The sequence below is a fragment of the Erigeron canadensis genome, chromosome 3, assembly GCF_010389155.1.
Source record: "Erigeron canadensis isolate Cc75 chromosome 3, C_canadensis_v1, whole genome shotgun sequence".
Taxonomy (NCBI): domain Eukaryota; kingdom Viridiplantae; phylum Streptophyta; class Magnoliopsida; order Asterales; family Asteraceae; genus Erigeron; species Erigeron canadensis.
In genome coordinates, this window is record NC_057763.1 from 41,281,897 (window position 1) to 41,301,386 (window position 19,490).

The window sequence follows — 19,490 nt, forward strand, 5'->3', positions numbered from 1 at the left end:
AATTAATGTTAAAAAAAAAAGTAATTAAGTATATATACTCAGCTCGTATCATTTGAAACGTATCATTCATAAAAAAATATGGTTTACGTACATAAATATTCCAAAAATAAACACTTCTAGCTAGTTTTAGCTACCTGTTTTTTTAATAAACATACGTAGATTTATATAGAATTAGAAGGCAAATGAGCAACAAGTTGCGTCTCTGAATACAAATTACATAGAAGTCAGGGACGTATTTTTTGAATTATCGACTTGACTAGAGGACTTAAATTGTCAGGGTGCCTCTGAGTACAAATTACTACCTAATTACGAGTAATACATACACTTATGCATGTAGACATGTAGATACATGTATATAGATACATGAGTGAGAGAGAGAGAGAGAGATTAACATTTAGCTAAATAAGTTAAGGAGACAAAGAAAGAAGCTAGCGCAGCTGGCTATATCGTGTGGTTGCTTCACGCAATTAGCATTCTTATTTGGATGTTTGCTTCTTCATTCGTGCCTTTAAAGTCTTCAACTAGCTTTCTCATAAAACACACCTTTCATCATATATATATATATCAAACCCTAGCTAGCTAATAATTAATAACACTACCCGGCCTTTCTTTAATTCTTCTCTAATTTTCACATGTACACAAACACTGACAAGCTAGTAATAGCTACATATATATATATAGGACATTCAAATTGTTTGTAAACATTATTAATCCCAACAACTAATTGATAATTAAACCCCGGCCAGCCGGCCACTAAAAAATTAAATGAGTAGTGCAAATTATAATCCGCCTGGCAGTAGTACTAGTAGTGGTGGTGGTCCATGTGGTGCTTGCAAGTTCTTAAGAAGAAAGTGTGTCCAAGGCTGCATCTTCGCACCATATTTTGATTCTGAACAAGGTGCCACCCGTTTCGCGGCGGTGCATAAAGTGTTTGGAGCCAGTAATGTCTCCAAACTTCTTCTACACATTCCAGTTCACAAGAGGCTCGATGCAGTGGTCAGCATTTGTTATGAAGCTCAAGCTAGGCTTCGAGACCCTGTTTACGGCTGTGTTGCTCATCTCTTTTCCCTTCAACAACAGGTAATTATGAATTATCTCTATATATATTTTTCTACTTCACACACATGCATTTTGACATCTTCCCCCAAACGTACGTCTCCGGTCTCCTATTTATTATTATTATTATTATTATTATTATTATTATTATTATTATTATTATTATTATTATTATTATTATTATTATTATTATTATTATTATTATTATTTTGTAGTGTCATATCGGAAATCACAAGACGGAAATATATAATTATTTAATGATGGTGATCTATTTTTATTAGTTTTAAGTTTTATATATACATGTATGACTAATTATATTGAACACCATTGATATTGTAGAATAGAACTTGAAGAAATTAAGCTAATTAAGTAAATGAGACATGAAATAGTAGATGTGATAGTATAAACTTTCATTGTAATGTGTAAACTAGCTGTTTTCTTGTAAGAAAAGCAAACGTGTGATACTATACTCTACATTCTACAATAATACCTTAATGATCAGTTACTAATCATCAATAGATGGATTGACATATATATGGTAGAGTCTGAAAATGAGATATTTTGGATTTGCATCCTGGTGTAACCAAAATGATTTTTCAAGGTTGTCTTTGGAATTAGAGTTGGCTATATAAAGAGACATGTCGCTGAATCTAAAATTAACGTAAAAAAAAAAACACATAACATTGTCATCTTCATTTCATATCATTTTGTATGATGCATAGTGACACTGAATTCTATATGGAACACGACGAGTTCATATGATCATTTGAAATAGGGTAATGATTAATCCTCCTAATTGTTTAGCCTAAAAATCATCATAATTAATAGGATCGTAACATGTGGAAAATCAGGGGTTGAGATTAAGAAATAGAATTAGTGGATTACATGTGTTAACAAGTGGATATATTAAGAGGATTTTTAGGATGATTGGTTAGGAGGATTTATCATTTTCCTTTAAAATAATCTTGAGGTATAGAGAGGTCAAACTTAAATTTTACTGTGAGTTTTTAATGGGAACACAATCATATATCATTGACTTAATATCTATTAATAACTATGTACTCCATCCTTTTATATATGGGAAAGGAAATATGAGGCTCTTAGATATTTAAGTTGGGTGGAAAAATCATTTACATATCTTTTTTTAAAGCATAAAAAGCATGAGGTCAAACATTTATTCAAAATATTAAAATATTGATATATGAGGGATTTTTCACCTAAATTAGGTGCATATCATCCCTATATTCACTTTTCTCTTTATATATAGTAGTAATAATAATAATATATACTCATAATTAATATTTTTTTAAAAAAGTTATGTTACCCAATGACTTAAAAACTCTATATTCCTAAATAATCAACAAATACATCTGATACCCATTAATTTAATCTAATAATTATTATTTTTATTTAAATTATAAATTCATAATTTTATATTTTAAAAAACATTGAATTCATTAAATGCATCATAACCAGTGTATTTAATAACCGGTTAGCAAAACCACTATATATGACTCACATTACAAATTGGAATTGAACACGGAAAAAAATATGAACCATTTTATATAGATAACTACATTTAAAGCAATATAATGACTTATCATCTCTAGTTGATCCGGACAAGGTCACACCATTCTTGTATTTATGTATATATATAGTTGCATCCAATTTTTGTGTTCAAGAAATTATTTCATCACTAATATATTTAGGAAAAACACACACATATATATATATTATAGTGCTTCTATATATGTAATGAGAAATAGGCATTGCATATTATATTATATTATATATTAAAGGCCATGCTTAAGAATAGTAACTCGATTGCGTGGCGAGTTACTATTCGTTTACGTCACGCCCCGTACCAATGTTCGGGTTTTGTCACATCGCAACCTTTTCGGATTTTTTTTAACAGGCTACTTTTTAGTTTTTTTCACGAGTTTTTTCCTTTTAAGTCGTTCAACCCCCTTGTACCACTGTTCGGGTTTTGCCACATTGCATCCTTTTCGGATTTTTTTTAACAAGTTACTTTTTATTTTCTTGAACACGTTTTTTCCTTTTAAGTCATTCAACCTTAATGTGGCACACACCGTACCACTACTTGCATTTTGTTACATTGCATCCGCTTGAATTCTAAACTAATATATTGATATATTTGTCATATCACGTCCAGTTCGAGTTTCTACTACGGGTTATATTTTGGTTTCTTGCACACTTTTAAACAAACATATTCTTGACAAAATAACGTAATCATTTCAACAAGATAATTGAGACCCTGCAACACGGGTCCAAAACTTTCTAGTATGCAAGAAAGTGAGAGCTACATCGTTTGGGACAATTAATTGTGTATAAATTATTATTAGTAGGGATAAGTGCACTAAAATGTATGTAACTAAGACCGAAAAGTTATAGTGTGTACGAACTATTCAGAACCTCTATTGTATGCACGAACTTTGTAAAAATGTTCAAATTATGTAACATGTTATACGTGACACCTCATATGAGTTGTCACGTGTAAATTTTTGATTTCTTATTCATAATTAGTTACATAACTTGAACATTTTTATAAAGTTCGTATATATAATAGAGTGCTTGGAAATTTGTGCACACTATAACTTTTCGATCTTAGCTATCTACATTTATATGCACTTATCCCTTATTATTAATGTGAAGAATGAAAGTTGTTAAAATTAATAACTAAAATAAATTAAACGGAATTTCTAGTACTGTATTGCTTAATACTTGTTTATGGGAGTTTGGGATAAATGAAAGTTTTTTTATTTCACAAGAAAACTGATAAATGATTAACACTCCTATTTTTGGTGTGCTCATGTTGGGTTCAAATCTTGAGAATGCCTTAACCCTCTAAAAATAAACCATAAAATAGAAAACCCTCTAACCACGGATTTATTACCCTGGCGGGCGGATGAAAAGTTTATAGTTTGAGAAAAAGGATATTTGTTTTTAGTTAAACTAATTGAATAAATAATTGATGGTTTAGTTAGGACTTTGACATTGACAACTACATATTTTGGGACTACAATGATTCCCTGGACACGCTAAAACCTCTTTTGTGTTTTTAATTTTTTTTATTTTCAGGAATTGGTCGGCCTTTTTCCTCCTAACTTTAACTTGTTTGAGATATATTTATATTTTTAGATTATATATAAAGATAGAATGAAATTTCACCTATCTAAAGATAAAATGAGATTTTGAACAACGCATCCAAATCGATATTACATGAAAGAATTTTTTTCTTTCAAAACTCGTTTTCCTAGATAATGAAATACATGAACGTTTTCAAGCTAGACTTGTACTGGAATAATGTAATGAAAGATGATGACTTAAGATTGCTACAAAAAAGAGGGTATAGATTATAGAATATTGTCGCTTCCGGGATTAGTTTTGATTGCTTCCAAGAAATAATTTCCTCCTTCATTAATAAAAAAAATATACCATTCATACCCGTAAGATCATGGATAAGACCGAAGTGTTGTACATAATTATTTTTACTGAACAATTATGTTTATATATATAACATTTATAAGGTATAATATCACTTATCATTTTCCTTATGTATTTATGCTTTGAATTGTTTAAACGCAAGGACTGTCATATGTTCTATCTTTGTGTCTTATATATATGAATTATCAATATTAATGATGTTAATTAGTACATTTTCATGTATTTTATAAATTGTGAGAATACAGGTGGCCAGTTTACAAACCGAGCTCTCTTACCTTCAAGCACATCTAGCAACTCTGGAAGTTCCGCTACCTCCGCCACCACAACTGCCACCTGCACCCGCCGGATTTTCCATTGGCAACCTCCCGATCACCTCATCATGTTCTTCGATGACCTATGATTTGTCGGTACTTTTTGATCCAACTCTGCAAGCTTCATCTACATGGTCCATGCACGGATCAGCAACAGATGTACTTGACGCTCACAATCATTTCAGCCCCGTTGGCACCACAAGTGCACAACAACGTGGCGATAGTGGCAATGTAGGCGATCTTCTTGAGCTTGCCAAAGAGCTTTCACAAAGACAGAGTAGTGGGACTTCAGAAGTTTCAACCTTGCCACCACAGTGTAGTAGATGAAAATGTAAAATGCATGGATGGATGAAAGAGTTTGACTTTTTAAACTGACTTTATCAGTTGCCCAAAGGATCCAGATGTTTGACTTTTAGTTATTCATTCTTTGAATCTTTTCTTCATTTCAATATCAATTTGCTTTTTTGGAATTTACATCTCAAGTTGTCTTGATTAAAAATTATTAAATACAAGTAATACTTTTATATTTTTCTTTAAATTTATCAACTGTTCATATATTTAAAGATTAGTAAAAGTATTTGTATTAATAATCATTTTCTAAGCCCATATAGACTGCTCTTGTTATTGTTCTATATATATATCCACTGCTTAAGGAGTTAAGGTAGGTATGTTTAATAGAATTTAAACAAGCTGTTAGACCCCTATAACTAGAATAGTGTATGACATGTTATCCAATCATGTATACCTGTCTAATGTAGATTGATAAGCCCCATGGCTTTACATGAAGACAATAAACAGTTAAAATCAATTTGAGGAGTTTAAGCAGGTGATACTCGAAAAAGAACATTAGCTGTTAACTACGGTGTATTAGCTAGGCCTACACAATTAAATACTTGCACAAAATGAATTTTGTATAAATCGCCTCAAGGGAAAGAAAATATGAATGTAAATGCTCAATTCTTCTTGCACAATTACATGAGACCATCATCCCTCAAGATTGACATGTGGGCGGCGCAAAGGATGGAAATTTTCCAGTTTTTGCCTAAAGGTAACAACTTCTTATGTTGTAGGCATTTTGATATGTTAAAAATTATGATCTCAGTATGCAGTTTCAGTTGAAACTGCAGCAAGCAAGCCAATGGCAGCTGATTGGTTCCTTAGTTTCAATTATGATCTTGAACTGCAAAAACCAGAAAACAATTTCAGCAGAAGTCATTTTAGTCTGTAATCTTGTAAAAGAGGGTTTCAACTAGACTACGGGTTGTTATTCTAGTAGACATAACCTCAAAGCCGCGCAAACCAGATCACTCTATACTTTTTACACTTGCTCAATCTCTAAAGCTAATTCGGAAACTTCCTTAGGAATTAGGTTCGGGAGTTGCTTTAGCAATTTAAGCTGGCTCCAGGTGTCAGTAATAGAAAAAGATTGGATTGGGAAAGACCATGGAGGTTGACAAACGAGTGCTGTTGGGGGAGCCTCTCATCGAGAAGAAAAAATAACGGAATTAGCACGACCCGGCGATCAAATTCTTGGTGGGAATCATCAACTTTATAATGTTTTAATAACGGCTCACGCTTTTTTAATTATATTTTTTATGGTTATGCCGGCGATGATAGGTGGATGTGAAATAACTCGAATTTTAAATCATTTACTTGCTTTAACTACTCATGCTATGGATGTGAGAGCATTAACTCCGTTCCTGTGGGCTTTTGAGGAGCCATGAATCTAGGAACTTTTGCTTGCAGTGTCTTATTTGGTCTACGTACCGGAACTGAGAACATTCGAGATTATGCAGGATTATACATGAAAGATCCTTTTTGGCTCTCTCGCATAGCCCTCGATTTATGTGTTATTTATCCATTTTTACTTTTTTTATGCTAATGTTGGTGACTAGAGATAACTTTCTTCAATTATTCCTGGGATGGGAGGGAGTAGGTCTTGCTTGAGGGCATAGGATTCAATCTAGTCACAGGTTCTCCCTATGGCTACCTTGTTGCGAACGAAAGACTGGATCTCTATTCTTCCAGCAATCAATAACACACTAAAACGGGACCTAGAACGTTAGATTTATTCTCTTTGATACATATGACTACCCTATATAAATAGGATAGGACCAGCTTCAACTTGAATTGCTACAAACATACAAAGGGTGGTGGCCCTGTGGTAAAAACTAGGTCTCTAAGGGTGACAATATTTAGAAGTCCCAACTTCAAATCTCAAGAGCAAAAAACATACCCCTTGTGGCCATGGAGGTTCACCAGCAACGAATCCTGGCAACATGCAAAATGAGTGGTCACCCTAGGATTAGTCGGCAAGCCAAGTGAGTTGGATACCTAGGTTAACCAAAAAAACATACAAATGTATGTGGTGCATTCAATTTGAAGCGTCTCCCTATCCCATCTCCCTATCCCAACAACCTGATGCATGTACAAGCAACCGAGATTCACTATCATGCCATACCAAATTTATATATGCAACAAATCCCATTCCAAATTCCTGTTTCGACAAAGTTTTTATACCAATTATCTTCTTTGTCTATTAGTAATTATTACTGAATATTGACAATAATAGTTTTGGTTGTCCACATTTTATTGTCGTTATCAAATGTCTTACTAATTATTGACAGCTAAATACACATTAATGCTTAGCTATTTACAAATATGTTTAGCAGGAGTAAGATACAATCATCACCCCTGCCATCCTTTTACAAACAAACAAATATTTCCCATGAACCTTTTAAAAATGCAACAATTGACTTCTTGAACAATCTTATGAAAGTATTTAACTAATTATCAGATATTTAAACATCCCTCAATATAAACCAAACAGAGAAATCTATTCAGAACTTGTGTTAAGGAGGATTGACAATTCTGAATCATTCAATTTAAAATGTTTATCCTTATCAGGTGAAAGGGTCATACAAAGAATTTGCTTTAAACAAAGCGGGGCAAATGGGTTAAAAGTAGCTGAAAGTACACTTAAGAAGTTCACATAGTTAGCTACATGCCCCTAAACCATTTTATTTTAAAATATTACATTAGTAGTGTTATAACATACTTTATCACTTCCTGTAATCATATCTAAAACATTAACTTTATAATGTAGGTTCGACATATAGGTGTTTCATGTTTGTGTGTCGACCCAACCCTGTATGCTCTAACTAGTACAACACCCCGTTTCGATCCAAGACTGTTCTGACCCATTACCCAACCAACCAGCCATTTTTCTACCTCTAGTGTTAACCCATATGATTACCTTTAAATTTCCTTTTAGTGTTGGTAGATATTACTTTAATCTTGAGGGCAGAGACCAAGAAATACGTAAAGCACAAAGACCATCATGTTCTAAATAAGTAAGGTTGAAGTATTACATACCATGAAGCTGAAATTCGTCCTGCTCCAAGCTTTTCACAGATGATAGTGTGGATTTCAAAAGTGACTCCATCGTCTTATGCTTCCTTCAAAACGTACTCTCTCAGAACAAGCTCAACTTCCTCTACCACTCCCAAATCTCGAAACCAACGAGCCAATTTCTCTGAAGCTTCTTTCCCGATCATTATCCCATCCTTCTCTAGATCCATCAAAAAGTCCAACACTTCCTTAAGCTTATTGTCCTTCTCATAAACATCCAACATCAAACCTACACACTTATCATTAGGAGAATACCAGCTCTCCTCATATTCTCAAATGCAACACAAGCTTCTTCCTTTTGACCTGCAAGTACATATGCGTTGATGAGGACTGTGCATATCTTATCATCAGGAATAATGCCCGCGATTTGAATTGCATCAAATATTCTTTGAGCTCCTACACTATCTCCACTCATCGAGTATGCCCGTAACATTGCCTTGTAAACTTCACTTTTTGCATATATTTGTTGAGCTTCCATTTCTCTAAGTAGGATTTCTCCATCTTCTAACATTCCAGCTCTTATGTATGCCATAACCATTGACCCGTAAGCTCTGTTATCTAAAGGAAGCCCAAGAAGTTTCATTTCTTCAAATGTATCTTTTGCAAGATTAAAGTTTCCGGCTTTACTATACATATGAATCAAAGCTGTTAACGTCACTTGATCACATTCGAAGCCCCTATTCTTCATGGCTTGTAGTGTGTTTTCAGCATCTTGTAATTGACTTTGCTTAGCATAACCATGAATTATCTTTGTATAGTCACGAATATTTGGTTCAAATGATTCTTCAAGAAGTGCAAATTCGGCCACCTGTTCAAAATTTTAAGGAATGATATGGGGAAAGGTTAGGTAAAGCATGCAGTACCTATCTTAGGTAAAGTAGAGGGGGTTATGTAAAATTCAGGGGGGGGGGGTTATGTATATTTATCAAATTCAAAGGTTTAATCTGTAACTTTTTTTTAATGTAGCAGTACCTAAGCTTAGGTAAAGTCTGCAGTACGGATCATTTTCCCTATTATAATATAATATAAATTATAGTTTTCAACAAAGCTCGGTTACACAAAGGCAGCTCCCACAGTGAGCCAGTCCATAGATTGCACTGCTTAACTATAGCGCTTTATGAAAATGTATATGAAGTATTAGTCAAATCTTAGTGGTGTTATTCGATATCGACAACAAGGATAGGACACATATAAATTCCAACAATATTTTCATAATTTGTAATAACAACAATGCAAGTGAGTAAATCTTGCTTAATCTCTTCCCATAATAATGCAAAATTGATATGGGGCAGATAGAGAAACTAGTGGAGTCATTTATAGATCATTGGAAGTACCAGAAATGGATGGTAAAAAGAACAAAATTTGGTGTCTATAACTAACGAAACAAGATAAATTGCAGATCCCACAACCAATTAACTAAAATAACTCGAGATGTGTTTGCCTTGGGATTGGGTAACACTAGCCAATCTTTAAACCCATAATCTTTAGTTTGGGGATTTAGTTTCAAGTTTCCCCTAAATTTGACGAATCCTTCAGTTTTCTTTTAGTTTTTCTTAATGTAAATTGCATTAAACGCGAGTATCCCCGAACACGTTTTATCCTACACAGACAATATCAGTATCTTAAGTATACTTATGAAACTTGACATTTTACTAAATCTACCAAAGTAGTACGCTCTACTTTAATTAAAACTCAACTGTATGTGTAATGAAGCATTCTAAAAGTACTATATATTAAAAGTACTTTAATTACGAACGTCGCATCCACCATCAACACTCACCTCCATCACCACACTGTTGTCGTCACGACCACCGTTGCATCGCGCGGTACAATGCTAGTAAAAATAAATAAAAATGGGTTTTAGCTTAGGAGTGGAGTAGTTTACAATTCTATTTTCATTTTTTACTTCCAGATTCATAATATTTCGTACTTCGCATCACAACTCAAACCACCACCACTTTTTAAAAATCAACCAGAATATATAAAAAAAAAACCCCGACGTGATCCAACTCATCACCACCGCAAACCACCGTATCACCACCAGATTTAACCGAGCGGAATGGCTTCTGCGGAAGCCGATTCCCGCCTTATGAACACGGTGTTAGTTCCAGCCCTAGATAAAATAATCAAAAACAGCTCGTGGCGCAAACACTCCAAATTAGGTAATGAATGTAAATCTGTTATTCAACGTATTACTTCAATTGAAAAACCTCAACCGTTATCTCCTAAATCACCGGGAAAAACTGATAATAATCAATCAGATGTAGATAAAGATGTAGTAGATACAGATACAGCTGAAAAATCTGTAAATATAGGTGGTGTATTGCATGATTCAGGTAATAATGAACTTAATTTAGATGAATCTGAATTTATTTTAAGTCCTTTTATCAAAGCGTGTGATTCCGGTGATCTTAAGATCGCCGAACCGGCATTAGACTGTATACAGAAACTGATTGCGTATGGTTATTTGAGAGGCGAATCGGATCCGAGTAGCGGACCGGAAGGGAAGCTGTTAGGGAAGTTGATTGAGAGTGTTTGTAAGTGTTGTGTGTTAGGAGATGAAGGAGTGGAGTTGTTAGTTTTGAAGACGATTTTATCTGCGGTGACGAGTGTGCAGTTGAGGATACATGGAGATAGTTTGTTGGAGATTGTTAGGACTAGTTATGATATTTATATGAATAGCAGGAACGTGGTGAATCAGAGTACCGCGAAGGCGTCCTTGATTCAGATGCTTGTGATTGTGTTTAGGAGGATGGAGGCGGATTCGTCAACGGTTCCGCTGCAGCCGATTGTGGTGGCAGAGTTGATGGAGCCTGGGGAGAAAGGTGGAGAGGATGATGATGGGGGAATGTCGATGTTTGTTCAAGGGTTTATTAGTAAGGTTATGCAGGAAATTGATGGAGTTTTGAATCAGGGAACACCGGCAGGAGCCAATGGTGGTGTGCATAATGGGGCGTTTGAGACGAAGACGTCGACTACGGAGACGACAAATCCTGCTGATTTGTTGGATTCTACTGATAAGGATATGTTGGATGCCAAGTATTGGGAGATGAGTATGTATAAAACTGCATTGGAGGGACGGAAAGGGGAATTGGCGGAGGGTGAGGTGGAGAGAGATGATGATTTGGATGTGCAGATTGGGAATAAGCTGAGAAGGGATGCGTTTTTGGTTTTTCGGGCTTTATGCAAGCTTTCAATGAAGACTCCCCCAAAAGAGGCACTTGCAGACCCACAGTTGATGCGAGGAAAAATTGTTGCATTGGAGTTGCTCAAAATTTTGTTGGAGAATGCCGGGGCGATTTTTAGAACCAGTGAAAGGTACCTGCATGCTTTCCCTCTTCCTCAGTGTTAAATTCCCCTTTTTAGTTTTGCTTGTTGGGAACTTAAATACTACAATGTACTAAGTTACTAAGTATGATTCATAGCCTTTACTTGTGAATAATATCATACCAAGGCCGAAATATCTATATAGGTGACTAGTTTTTTCTTTACAGTAGTATGTTTTGTCTCTTCTAATCACACAATCAACATAATGGCTATAGATCTCTGCAAGTTAAGGATTACTTTCTGCATTACTAATCATAGCCTAGAATTTAGTAAATTATGGTATAAGATTATGCTTGTCTACATAATCATCCTCATAGAAAATCTTCACAAGTTTCATTATATCACAACAGTTGGTTAACATGGCTGTAAACCCGAGTTTTAACTGTCATTAGTGTATCACTGTCCGACTATTAAAAGTAATCCTGTAGATACTTTTCAGTTAATTTACATCTGTACTATCATATAAAGTATTTACTCCTCTCCCATATTAATATTCAACACTACCAATAAATTTGTGCCACCTCATCTTCTTTATATCCATACTACCAAATAGTCTACAACATTTGTTGTAGCCTTCATGGGTTGGGTTGGTTTGGTTGTGGATTGAGAATGAGTCTTTGCAGATGTGGCAACGTTTTTTTTTTGCAGCCTTAGAATAACTATTATGTTTGTCCACTTTATTAGGATTGGTAATCTAATCTCTAACTTTCCTTATGGCTACTTAACTCAGTAGAAACAACATAAGCTTAAACATAGATTTCCAGTTTGTTACGATTCAGGGACTGTTTAATTGATTGCTAAGTATCATAGAATCTGTGATTGTTTAATTGCAGTGTGCCATGAGTCTGACAGCTATACTACTACAGTACTACCTGATCTAATCCTAAGTTATCTCAATCTTGTTATTTACATAATTTCAAACTTCTTGTTGTTACTTATTCTTCTGTTTTAACTTCAAATTTTTTGTACTTGCTCATCACTCCGATATTTTCTTTTCTTGTTGGAACAGATTCCTGGGTGCCATTAGGCAATACCTATGCCTGTCTTTGTTAAAGAACAGTGCATCATCGCTTATGATTGTATTCCAGCTCTCCTGTTCGATTTTCTTTAGCTTGGTCTCAAGATTTAGAGCTGGATTGAAAGCTGAAATTGGAGTGTTCTTTCCAATGATTGTTCTCAGGGTTCTAGAAAATGTTGCCCAACCAAATTTCCAGCAGAAGATGATTGTACTGCGGTTTTTTGAAAGGTTGTGCGTTGATTCACAGATCTTGGTTGATATATTTATCAATTACGATTGCGATGTCAATTCATCTAACATATTTGAAAGGTATGTTGTTTTTATGATGTATTAGCTGTTATTGGAACATTCTTCTTTTAAGTATAAGGATCAGATTAACCAGAATCAACCTTTAATATTCAAGCATTCACATGTGTTTTACTGTTGTAATTTACTGTAGGACGGTAAATGGGCTTCTCAAAACGGCTCAAGGTGTCCCACCTGGCGCCATGACTACTCTCTTGCCACCTCAGGATGCAGCCTTGAAACATGAGGCAATGAAGTGTTTAGTGGCTATCTTAAAATCAATGGGGGATTGGATGAACAAACAATTACACATTCCTGATCCTCACTCAGAAAAGAAATTTGAAATTGTTGAGAATAATTCTGAATTGGCCGATTCTTCCATGGAAAATGGAAATGCAAATGAGAACGAGCCTGTTGATGGATTGGATTCTCATCCGGAAGCTTCTAGTGAAGCTTCGGATGCTTCAACAATCGAGCAACGCCGGGCCTACAAGCTGGAACTTCAGGTTAACTTCTAAATTTATCTTGATTCCAATCCATCTGGCATTTATCTCAATATCTAATATTATATTATTGGCAGGAAGGTATATCTCTTTTCAATAGGAAACCTAAAAAGGGTATCGAATTTTTGATTAAAGTGAATAAAGTGGGGAATTCGCCTGGAGAAATAGCAGATTTTTTAAAGAATGCTTCTGGTTTGAACAAGACGTTGATTGGTGATTACCTTGGAGAAAGAGAAGATCTATCACTGAAAGTAATGCATGCATACGTTGACTCGTTTGACTTTGAAGGTATGGATTTTGATGAGGCAATTAGATCCCTTCTACGGGGATTTAGATTGCCTGGTGAGGCTCAGAAGATTGACCGAATTATGGAAAAATTTGCTGAGCGTTACTGCAAATGCAATCCAAAAGCATTCATTAGTGCTGATACAGCCTATGTTCTTGCCTACTCTGTTATACTACTCAATACCGATGCACACAATCCTATGGTTAAAAATAAGGTAAAATAAATGCAGCTTAGAAGAGTTTATTTGCTACTTTATGGCATTGACTTCATAGCCTTGCTAATATTGAACATAAATTTAACCATATTGCAGATGTCACCTGATGATTTTATAAGAAATAATCGTGGCATAGATGATGGAAAAGATTTGCCTCCTGAATACCTGAAATCTCTGTATGAAAGGATATCAAAAAATGAAATTAAAATGAAAGAAGATGATCTAGCAATTAAACAGAGGCAGTCTGTAAACTCAAACAGGATGTTGGGTTTAGATAGTATACTGAATATTGTGGTGCGCAAGAGAGGCGATGAGAGTAATGCGAGTGATGATCTTATGCAACACATGCAAGAACAGTTTAAAGAGAAAGCACAAAAATCTGAGTAAGAAGCCTTTATTTGTTATCAAGAAACTATGGGAAACCTAGTCATAATCTCTGACCTCATTATGCTTTTTTACATGTATTGCCATTTTGCAGGTCAGTTTATTATGCTGCGACAGATGTCTTTATATTAAGATTCATGTTAGAGGTATGCTGGGCACCTATGCTGGCTGCCTTTACTGTTCCGTTTGATCAAAGTGACGATGATATAGTAATTGCTCAATGTCTGGAAGGCTTTCGGTATGCAATACATGTTACGGCAGCAATGTCCATGAAAACTCATCGAGATGCTTTTGTTACATCACTGGCCAAGTTTACAAGTCTTCATTCACCAGCAGATATTAAACAAAAAAATGTAGAGGCAATCAAGGTTTGTGTCTACAGTTTGTTTTCAGCATGTATGATCATTTCAATACCTTCCATCTCTTATGGCATAAGTTATTATTATCTTTATTGTTTCACAGGCAATGGTTACAATTGCATATGAAGATGGGAATCACTTACAGGAGGCCTGGGAGCATATATTGACGTGTGTATCTCGATTTGAGCACTTGCACTTGTTGGGAGAGGGAGCTCCTCCAGATGCTACGTTTTTTGCTGTTAATCAGAATGAGTCTAACAAATCACAGTCGAAGTCAAATATCCTTCCAGTTCTTAAGAATAAGGGAGCTGGTAGGATTCAGCAGGTAGCTGCGGCTATGAGAAGAGGTTCATATGATAGCGCTGGCATTGGCGGCAATGCTTCTGCCGCTATTACACCAGAACAGGTTAATAACTTGGTCTCCAACTTAAGCATTTTGGAACAAGTTGGAGAAATGAATCGTATATTCACAAGGAGTCAGAAACTAAACAGTGAGGCAATTATCGATTTTGTGAAAGCACTTTGCAAGGTGTCCATGGAGGAGCTTCGTTCTACATCTGATCCAAGAGTATTCAGCCTCACAAAAATAGTTGAAATTGCGTATGAATCCGATTTCTTGTTTTTTATTATTTCTTAGTATAGTTCAACCTGGTAATGTCAACCCAATTGACCAAATGCTCCAAATTTCGCCAATTTGGGTTTTGTCTCCTGTAAGTCAAATAGGACAAGTGGTCCAACGGGTTGAAAGTCACACAATCTGCTTTCAAATCTCAAAACCTCCTGTACATCGCAAAAGTTTAGATTAGCCTCGTATAATTGGAGGTGATAAGTACCAACATAAACTTTCCATATACAAACAATGTATAACTGAGTAAATCACGACATTGTTGTGTATGGCAAATTAATATTGTCTACATTTCATCTCCCTTATAGAAGACATTGATATTTTAAATTTTAGAAAATGACATAAGCATTTACAAGTCGATTCATCCTGAATAACCCACACGAGGTGAAGTTTTCCTGTTTTGGCCTGTTACCCAGCTTGTCCATTTTGCTTACCTATGGTATGGTTCTGTTTGTGCTTATTTCTCCCTTATCTTGTGCTTTTATTGTATATAACTTCTATTTATTTTCTTCTTGTCCAGCCACTACAACATGAATCGCATCAGACTTGTGTGGACAAGCATTTGGAATGTACTCTCTGATTTTTTTGTGACCATAGGATGTTCTGAGAACTTATCAATTGCGATATTTGCAATGGACTCTTTACGCCAATTATCTATGAAATTTTTGGAGCGAGAAGAGTTGGCTAATTACAATTTTCAGAATGACTTTATGAAGCCTTTTGTCATCGTCATGCGCAAGAGTAGTGCTGTGGAAATTCGCGAATTGATTATCCGATGTGTGTCTCAAATGGTTTTATCACGCGTCAATAATGTTAAATCCGGATGGAAAAGCATGTTCATGGTATGTGTTCTAATTTTGTTGATTCTTTGCTGAGTATACTTTTGGATAAACATTTTCATTTGACATGTGATTGCTGGTATGTTTTCCAGGTCTTCACAGCAGCAGCTTCTGATGACCACAAAAGCATCGTACTTCTTGCATTCGAAATAATTGAGAAGATAGTACGGGATTACTTTCCATACATTACCGAGACAGAAACCACAACTTTTACAGATTGTGTAAATTGTCTAATCGCGTTCACCAATAACAGATCTGACAAAGATATTAGTCTCAGTGCTATCAGTTTCTTGCGTTTCTGTGCTGCCAAACTCGCTGAAGGAGATCTAGGCGCCTCTTCAACATACAAGGACAAGGAAGCTTCTGGTAAAATGTCCCCTTCATCACCTCAGCAAGGAAAGGATGGGAAATTTGACCGTGGAGAGTTAACAGATAAGGAAGATCATCTATACTTCTGGTTTCCATTATTAGCCGGTGAGAACAATATTTACCTTCGTTTGAGTGATTGAATAATTGTTGTTTTAACCATGTATCATTTTGGATTTTTTCAGGATTGTCTGAACTTAGCTTTGACCCTAGGCCTGAGATTAGGAATAGTGCTCTTCAAGTACTCTTTGATACGCTAAGGAACTATGGTCATCACTTCTCTTTAGCATTATGGGGAAGGGTGTTTGACTCTGTCCTCTTTCCTATCTTTGACTATGTTCGGCATGCTTCTGATTCTTCCGGTGAGAGCTCAATACCACATGGGACTAATGGTGATGTTGACGAGCTTGATCAAGACTCTTGGCTGTATGAGACATGCACTCTTGCTCTCCAGTTGGTTATGGATCTTTTTGTTAACTTTTATGACACTGTTAATCCTCTTCTGGAAAAGGTTCTATTGTTATTAGTAAGCCTTATCAAGCGTCCTCACCAAAGTCTCGCCGGTATTGGTGTTGCTGCTTTTGTTCGTTTGATGAGCAGTGCTGGGGAATTCTTTACTGATGATAAATGGCTTGAAGTGGTTTTGGCGCTTAAGGGTGCGGCTAATGCAACACTTCCGAATTTCTCATTCATTCTCAGTGAAGATAATATGAACTTGAATACTGAAGATGTTTCAATGAGACAAAGTAATGGGGACTCTGACAATTTGGAGAATCTACAGAAGAGTCGTTTATATGCTGTTATTTCTGATGCGAAGTGCCATGCAGCAGTTCAACTTTTATTAATCCAGGTATGTATATGTATATATTCTTATTTGGCTGTTCTTATTATGTACATCCCTTTGTTAATATCCCTGTATATCTATGTTCTGATGTGGTATGTATGCTAGAGAAGTGTCCAAAGGCCAAAAGGGTTATTGAAAAACATTTTGATGATTATCAGAACATGTTTGCATTTGTGATTACTTCCACTAGTAGTAGTATCATATATGTACTTCACATCATGGAGAAAAGGTTGAAGGGAAGTGGTGAAAGTTTTAAATGAGTCACAAACATCGAATTAAACTAAAGTTGTTGTCTATTATGTAAATATGACAGATTCTTCGTTAGAATCGTGGGAAAGTCAGTTTTGTTACTAAGTGTCACAAATAAAGGTTGTTAAAATTGTGGAATGTGGATATACCTTAAGATACTTTCCGTTAGAGGTGCCAAGCTGGGTGGGTCAGGTAGGTTGGTAACGGATTGAAACAGGTCATTTGTCCCGGTTGAGTTGGATCAACCACCTTTGAGTGCTTTCTTGTACACCTTTTGAAGTTTTCTATAATGTAGTAGTTATGATCACTAAATATTACGAGATGTCAGCAATAAGTTTTTACCACAAACTTGCGGCTTGGCAAATCATTCCACTTCCTCCGTAAAAGCTAAAAATTGTATCTGTACTTCCAATGAACAAGAATGCATCACAGGTCACCCAGTATCATATCATGCCTTTTTTTTATTGCCAGAGTCATTGGATATACTTGAATATCATCTGTTTATGATTTTCAAGTAATCTGTAGTAATCATCTCTTTATATTTGGCAGGCAATACAAGAGATCTATGACATTTATAGACCTCATCTATCAGCAAAGAACACCATGATACTATTTGATGCAGTGCATGGAGTGGCAAATCATGCTCGCAAAATAAACGTAGATACTACATTACGCGCTAAGTTACAAGACCTTCAACCGATGACACAAATGCAAGACCCTCCATTATTACGCCTAGAAAACGAATCCTACCATATCTGCTTAACATTTATAAAGAATCTTGCAGTGGATAAGCCTCCATTTTACGAGGAATCAAAGGTGGAGTCATCCCTTGTTTCCCTTTGCGAGGAAGTTCTAAAATTCTACATTGACTTAGCGCTTCCTGCACATACGAGTGAGTTGTCTCGTGGGGTCCAACCCCACTGGTTGATACCCTCGGGCTCTGGTAAAAAGAGAGAATTGGCTGCTCGTGCTCCTCTTATAGTTGTAACATTACAGGCTATTTGTAGTTTGGGTGATTCTTCATTTGAGAAGCATCTTCCAAGTTATTTCCCTCTGCTTTCAAGCTTGATAAGGTGTGAACACGGGTCCAATGATGTTCAGGTGGCTCTTAGTGAAATGCTTAGTTCTTCTGTTGGACCTGTTCTACTACGCTCGTGTTGACGATGATATATCATCTTCAAACTGTGTAATATTGTTTTTCATGCCACTTGTTTTTTACTTTCGAAAATCTCCCATGGTGTCTGAAGAGTCGGATAATGTTTCCCTACATCTAGCTTAGTAATCAATAGGCTTAGTAAGAAATTTTGTTGTATTTTGGTCACAAACTCTCAGATAATGTAACAAATATTGCATTTATTTTAGTTTTGGTATAGAAATTAAAGGCTTTTTATTTCAATCCTCAGTGATAGCGGCAAGTATATTAGGCCTCTGATGAATATCTTAGATAACTCACAAGACTGTTACGAGCGCATCTATAACATTGCTACAAGATTAGCATGCCTTAAAAATGTTGCTCTATAAGTTTTAGTTGGGTAATCTGGTTGAAGGTTTGTTTTTATCTATTTGATTAAAAACGTGTTTTTTTTTTTTTTTAAATATATACGTTGTAGTGTTAGATCTGCATGTGCAAGTTTAGCTCTAAGGTTTAATAGAACCCTCGGAAACCAAGGACAACAATTTTTTGGGTATGACAACGACTTTCCTATCTGACTGTATTTCGAATGGATCCTAATGAGTAATGGGCTATGTAGCATTGAAACGGGTACGGCGAAAGGGTACGGGAACAGAGAACGGCAAAACTAAGAAATCTAGGATACGGGTACGACAATAAAAAAAAATATACAAATATAAATTATATCAATTTTTTTTATAGAGACTTGAGATTTGAGAGATTATATGTATAATTGTATATGTTATAACTGTATAATACATGTTTCATCAGTGATCA

The 19,490-nt window shown here is 35.4% G+C and overlaps 2 protein-coding genes and 1 pseudogene across 2 annotated transcripts; 2 read left to right on the forward strand and 1 right to left on the reverse strand.

Moving 5' to 3' along the window:
* The first annotated feature begins 609 nt into the window (after nucleotides 1–609).
* LOC122594399 (LOB domain-containing protein 30-like) lies at nucleotides 610–5,230 on the forward strand. The gene is made up of 2 exons (XM_043766865.1): nucleotides 610–1,080; nucleotides 4,767–5,230. Exons 1-2 carry the CDS (start codon nucleotides 766–768, stop codon nucleotides 5,157–5,159), a joined length of 708 nt encoding a protein of 235 aa, XP_043622800.1. The 5' UTR covers nucleotides 610–765; the 3' UTR covers nucleotides 5,160–5,230.
* Nucleotides 5,231–8,279: 3,049 nt separating this feature from the next.
* Nucleotides 8,280–9,100, reverse strand: LOC122592149 (annotated as a pseudogene).
* Nucleotides 9,101–10,162: 1,062 nt separating this feature from the next.
* Nucleotides 10,163–18,938, forward strand: LOC122590913 (brefeldin A-inhibited guanine nucleotide-exchange protein 2-like). Its single transcript, XM_043763088.1, has 11 exons — nucleotides 10,163–11,561; nucleotides 12,580–12,897; nucleotides 13,028–13,379; nucleotides 13,454–13,876; nucleotides 13,973–14,259; nucleotides 14,355–14,628; nucleotides 14,723–15,219; nucleotides 15,765–16,086; nucleotides 16,176–16,557; nucleotides 16,635–17,299; nucleotides 18,092–18,938. The coding sequence occupies exons 1-11, from the start codon at nucleotides 10,303–10,305 to the stop codon at nucleotides 18,701–18,703; spliced, it is 5,391 nt and encodes a 1,796-aa protein (XP_043619023.1). The 5' UTR covers nucleotides 10,163–10,302; the 3' UTR covers nucleotides 18,704–18,938.
* The last annotated feature ends 552 nt before the right edge of the window (nucleotides 18,939–19,490 follow it).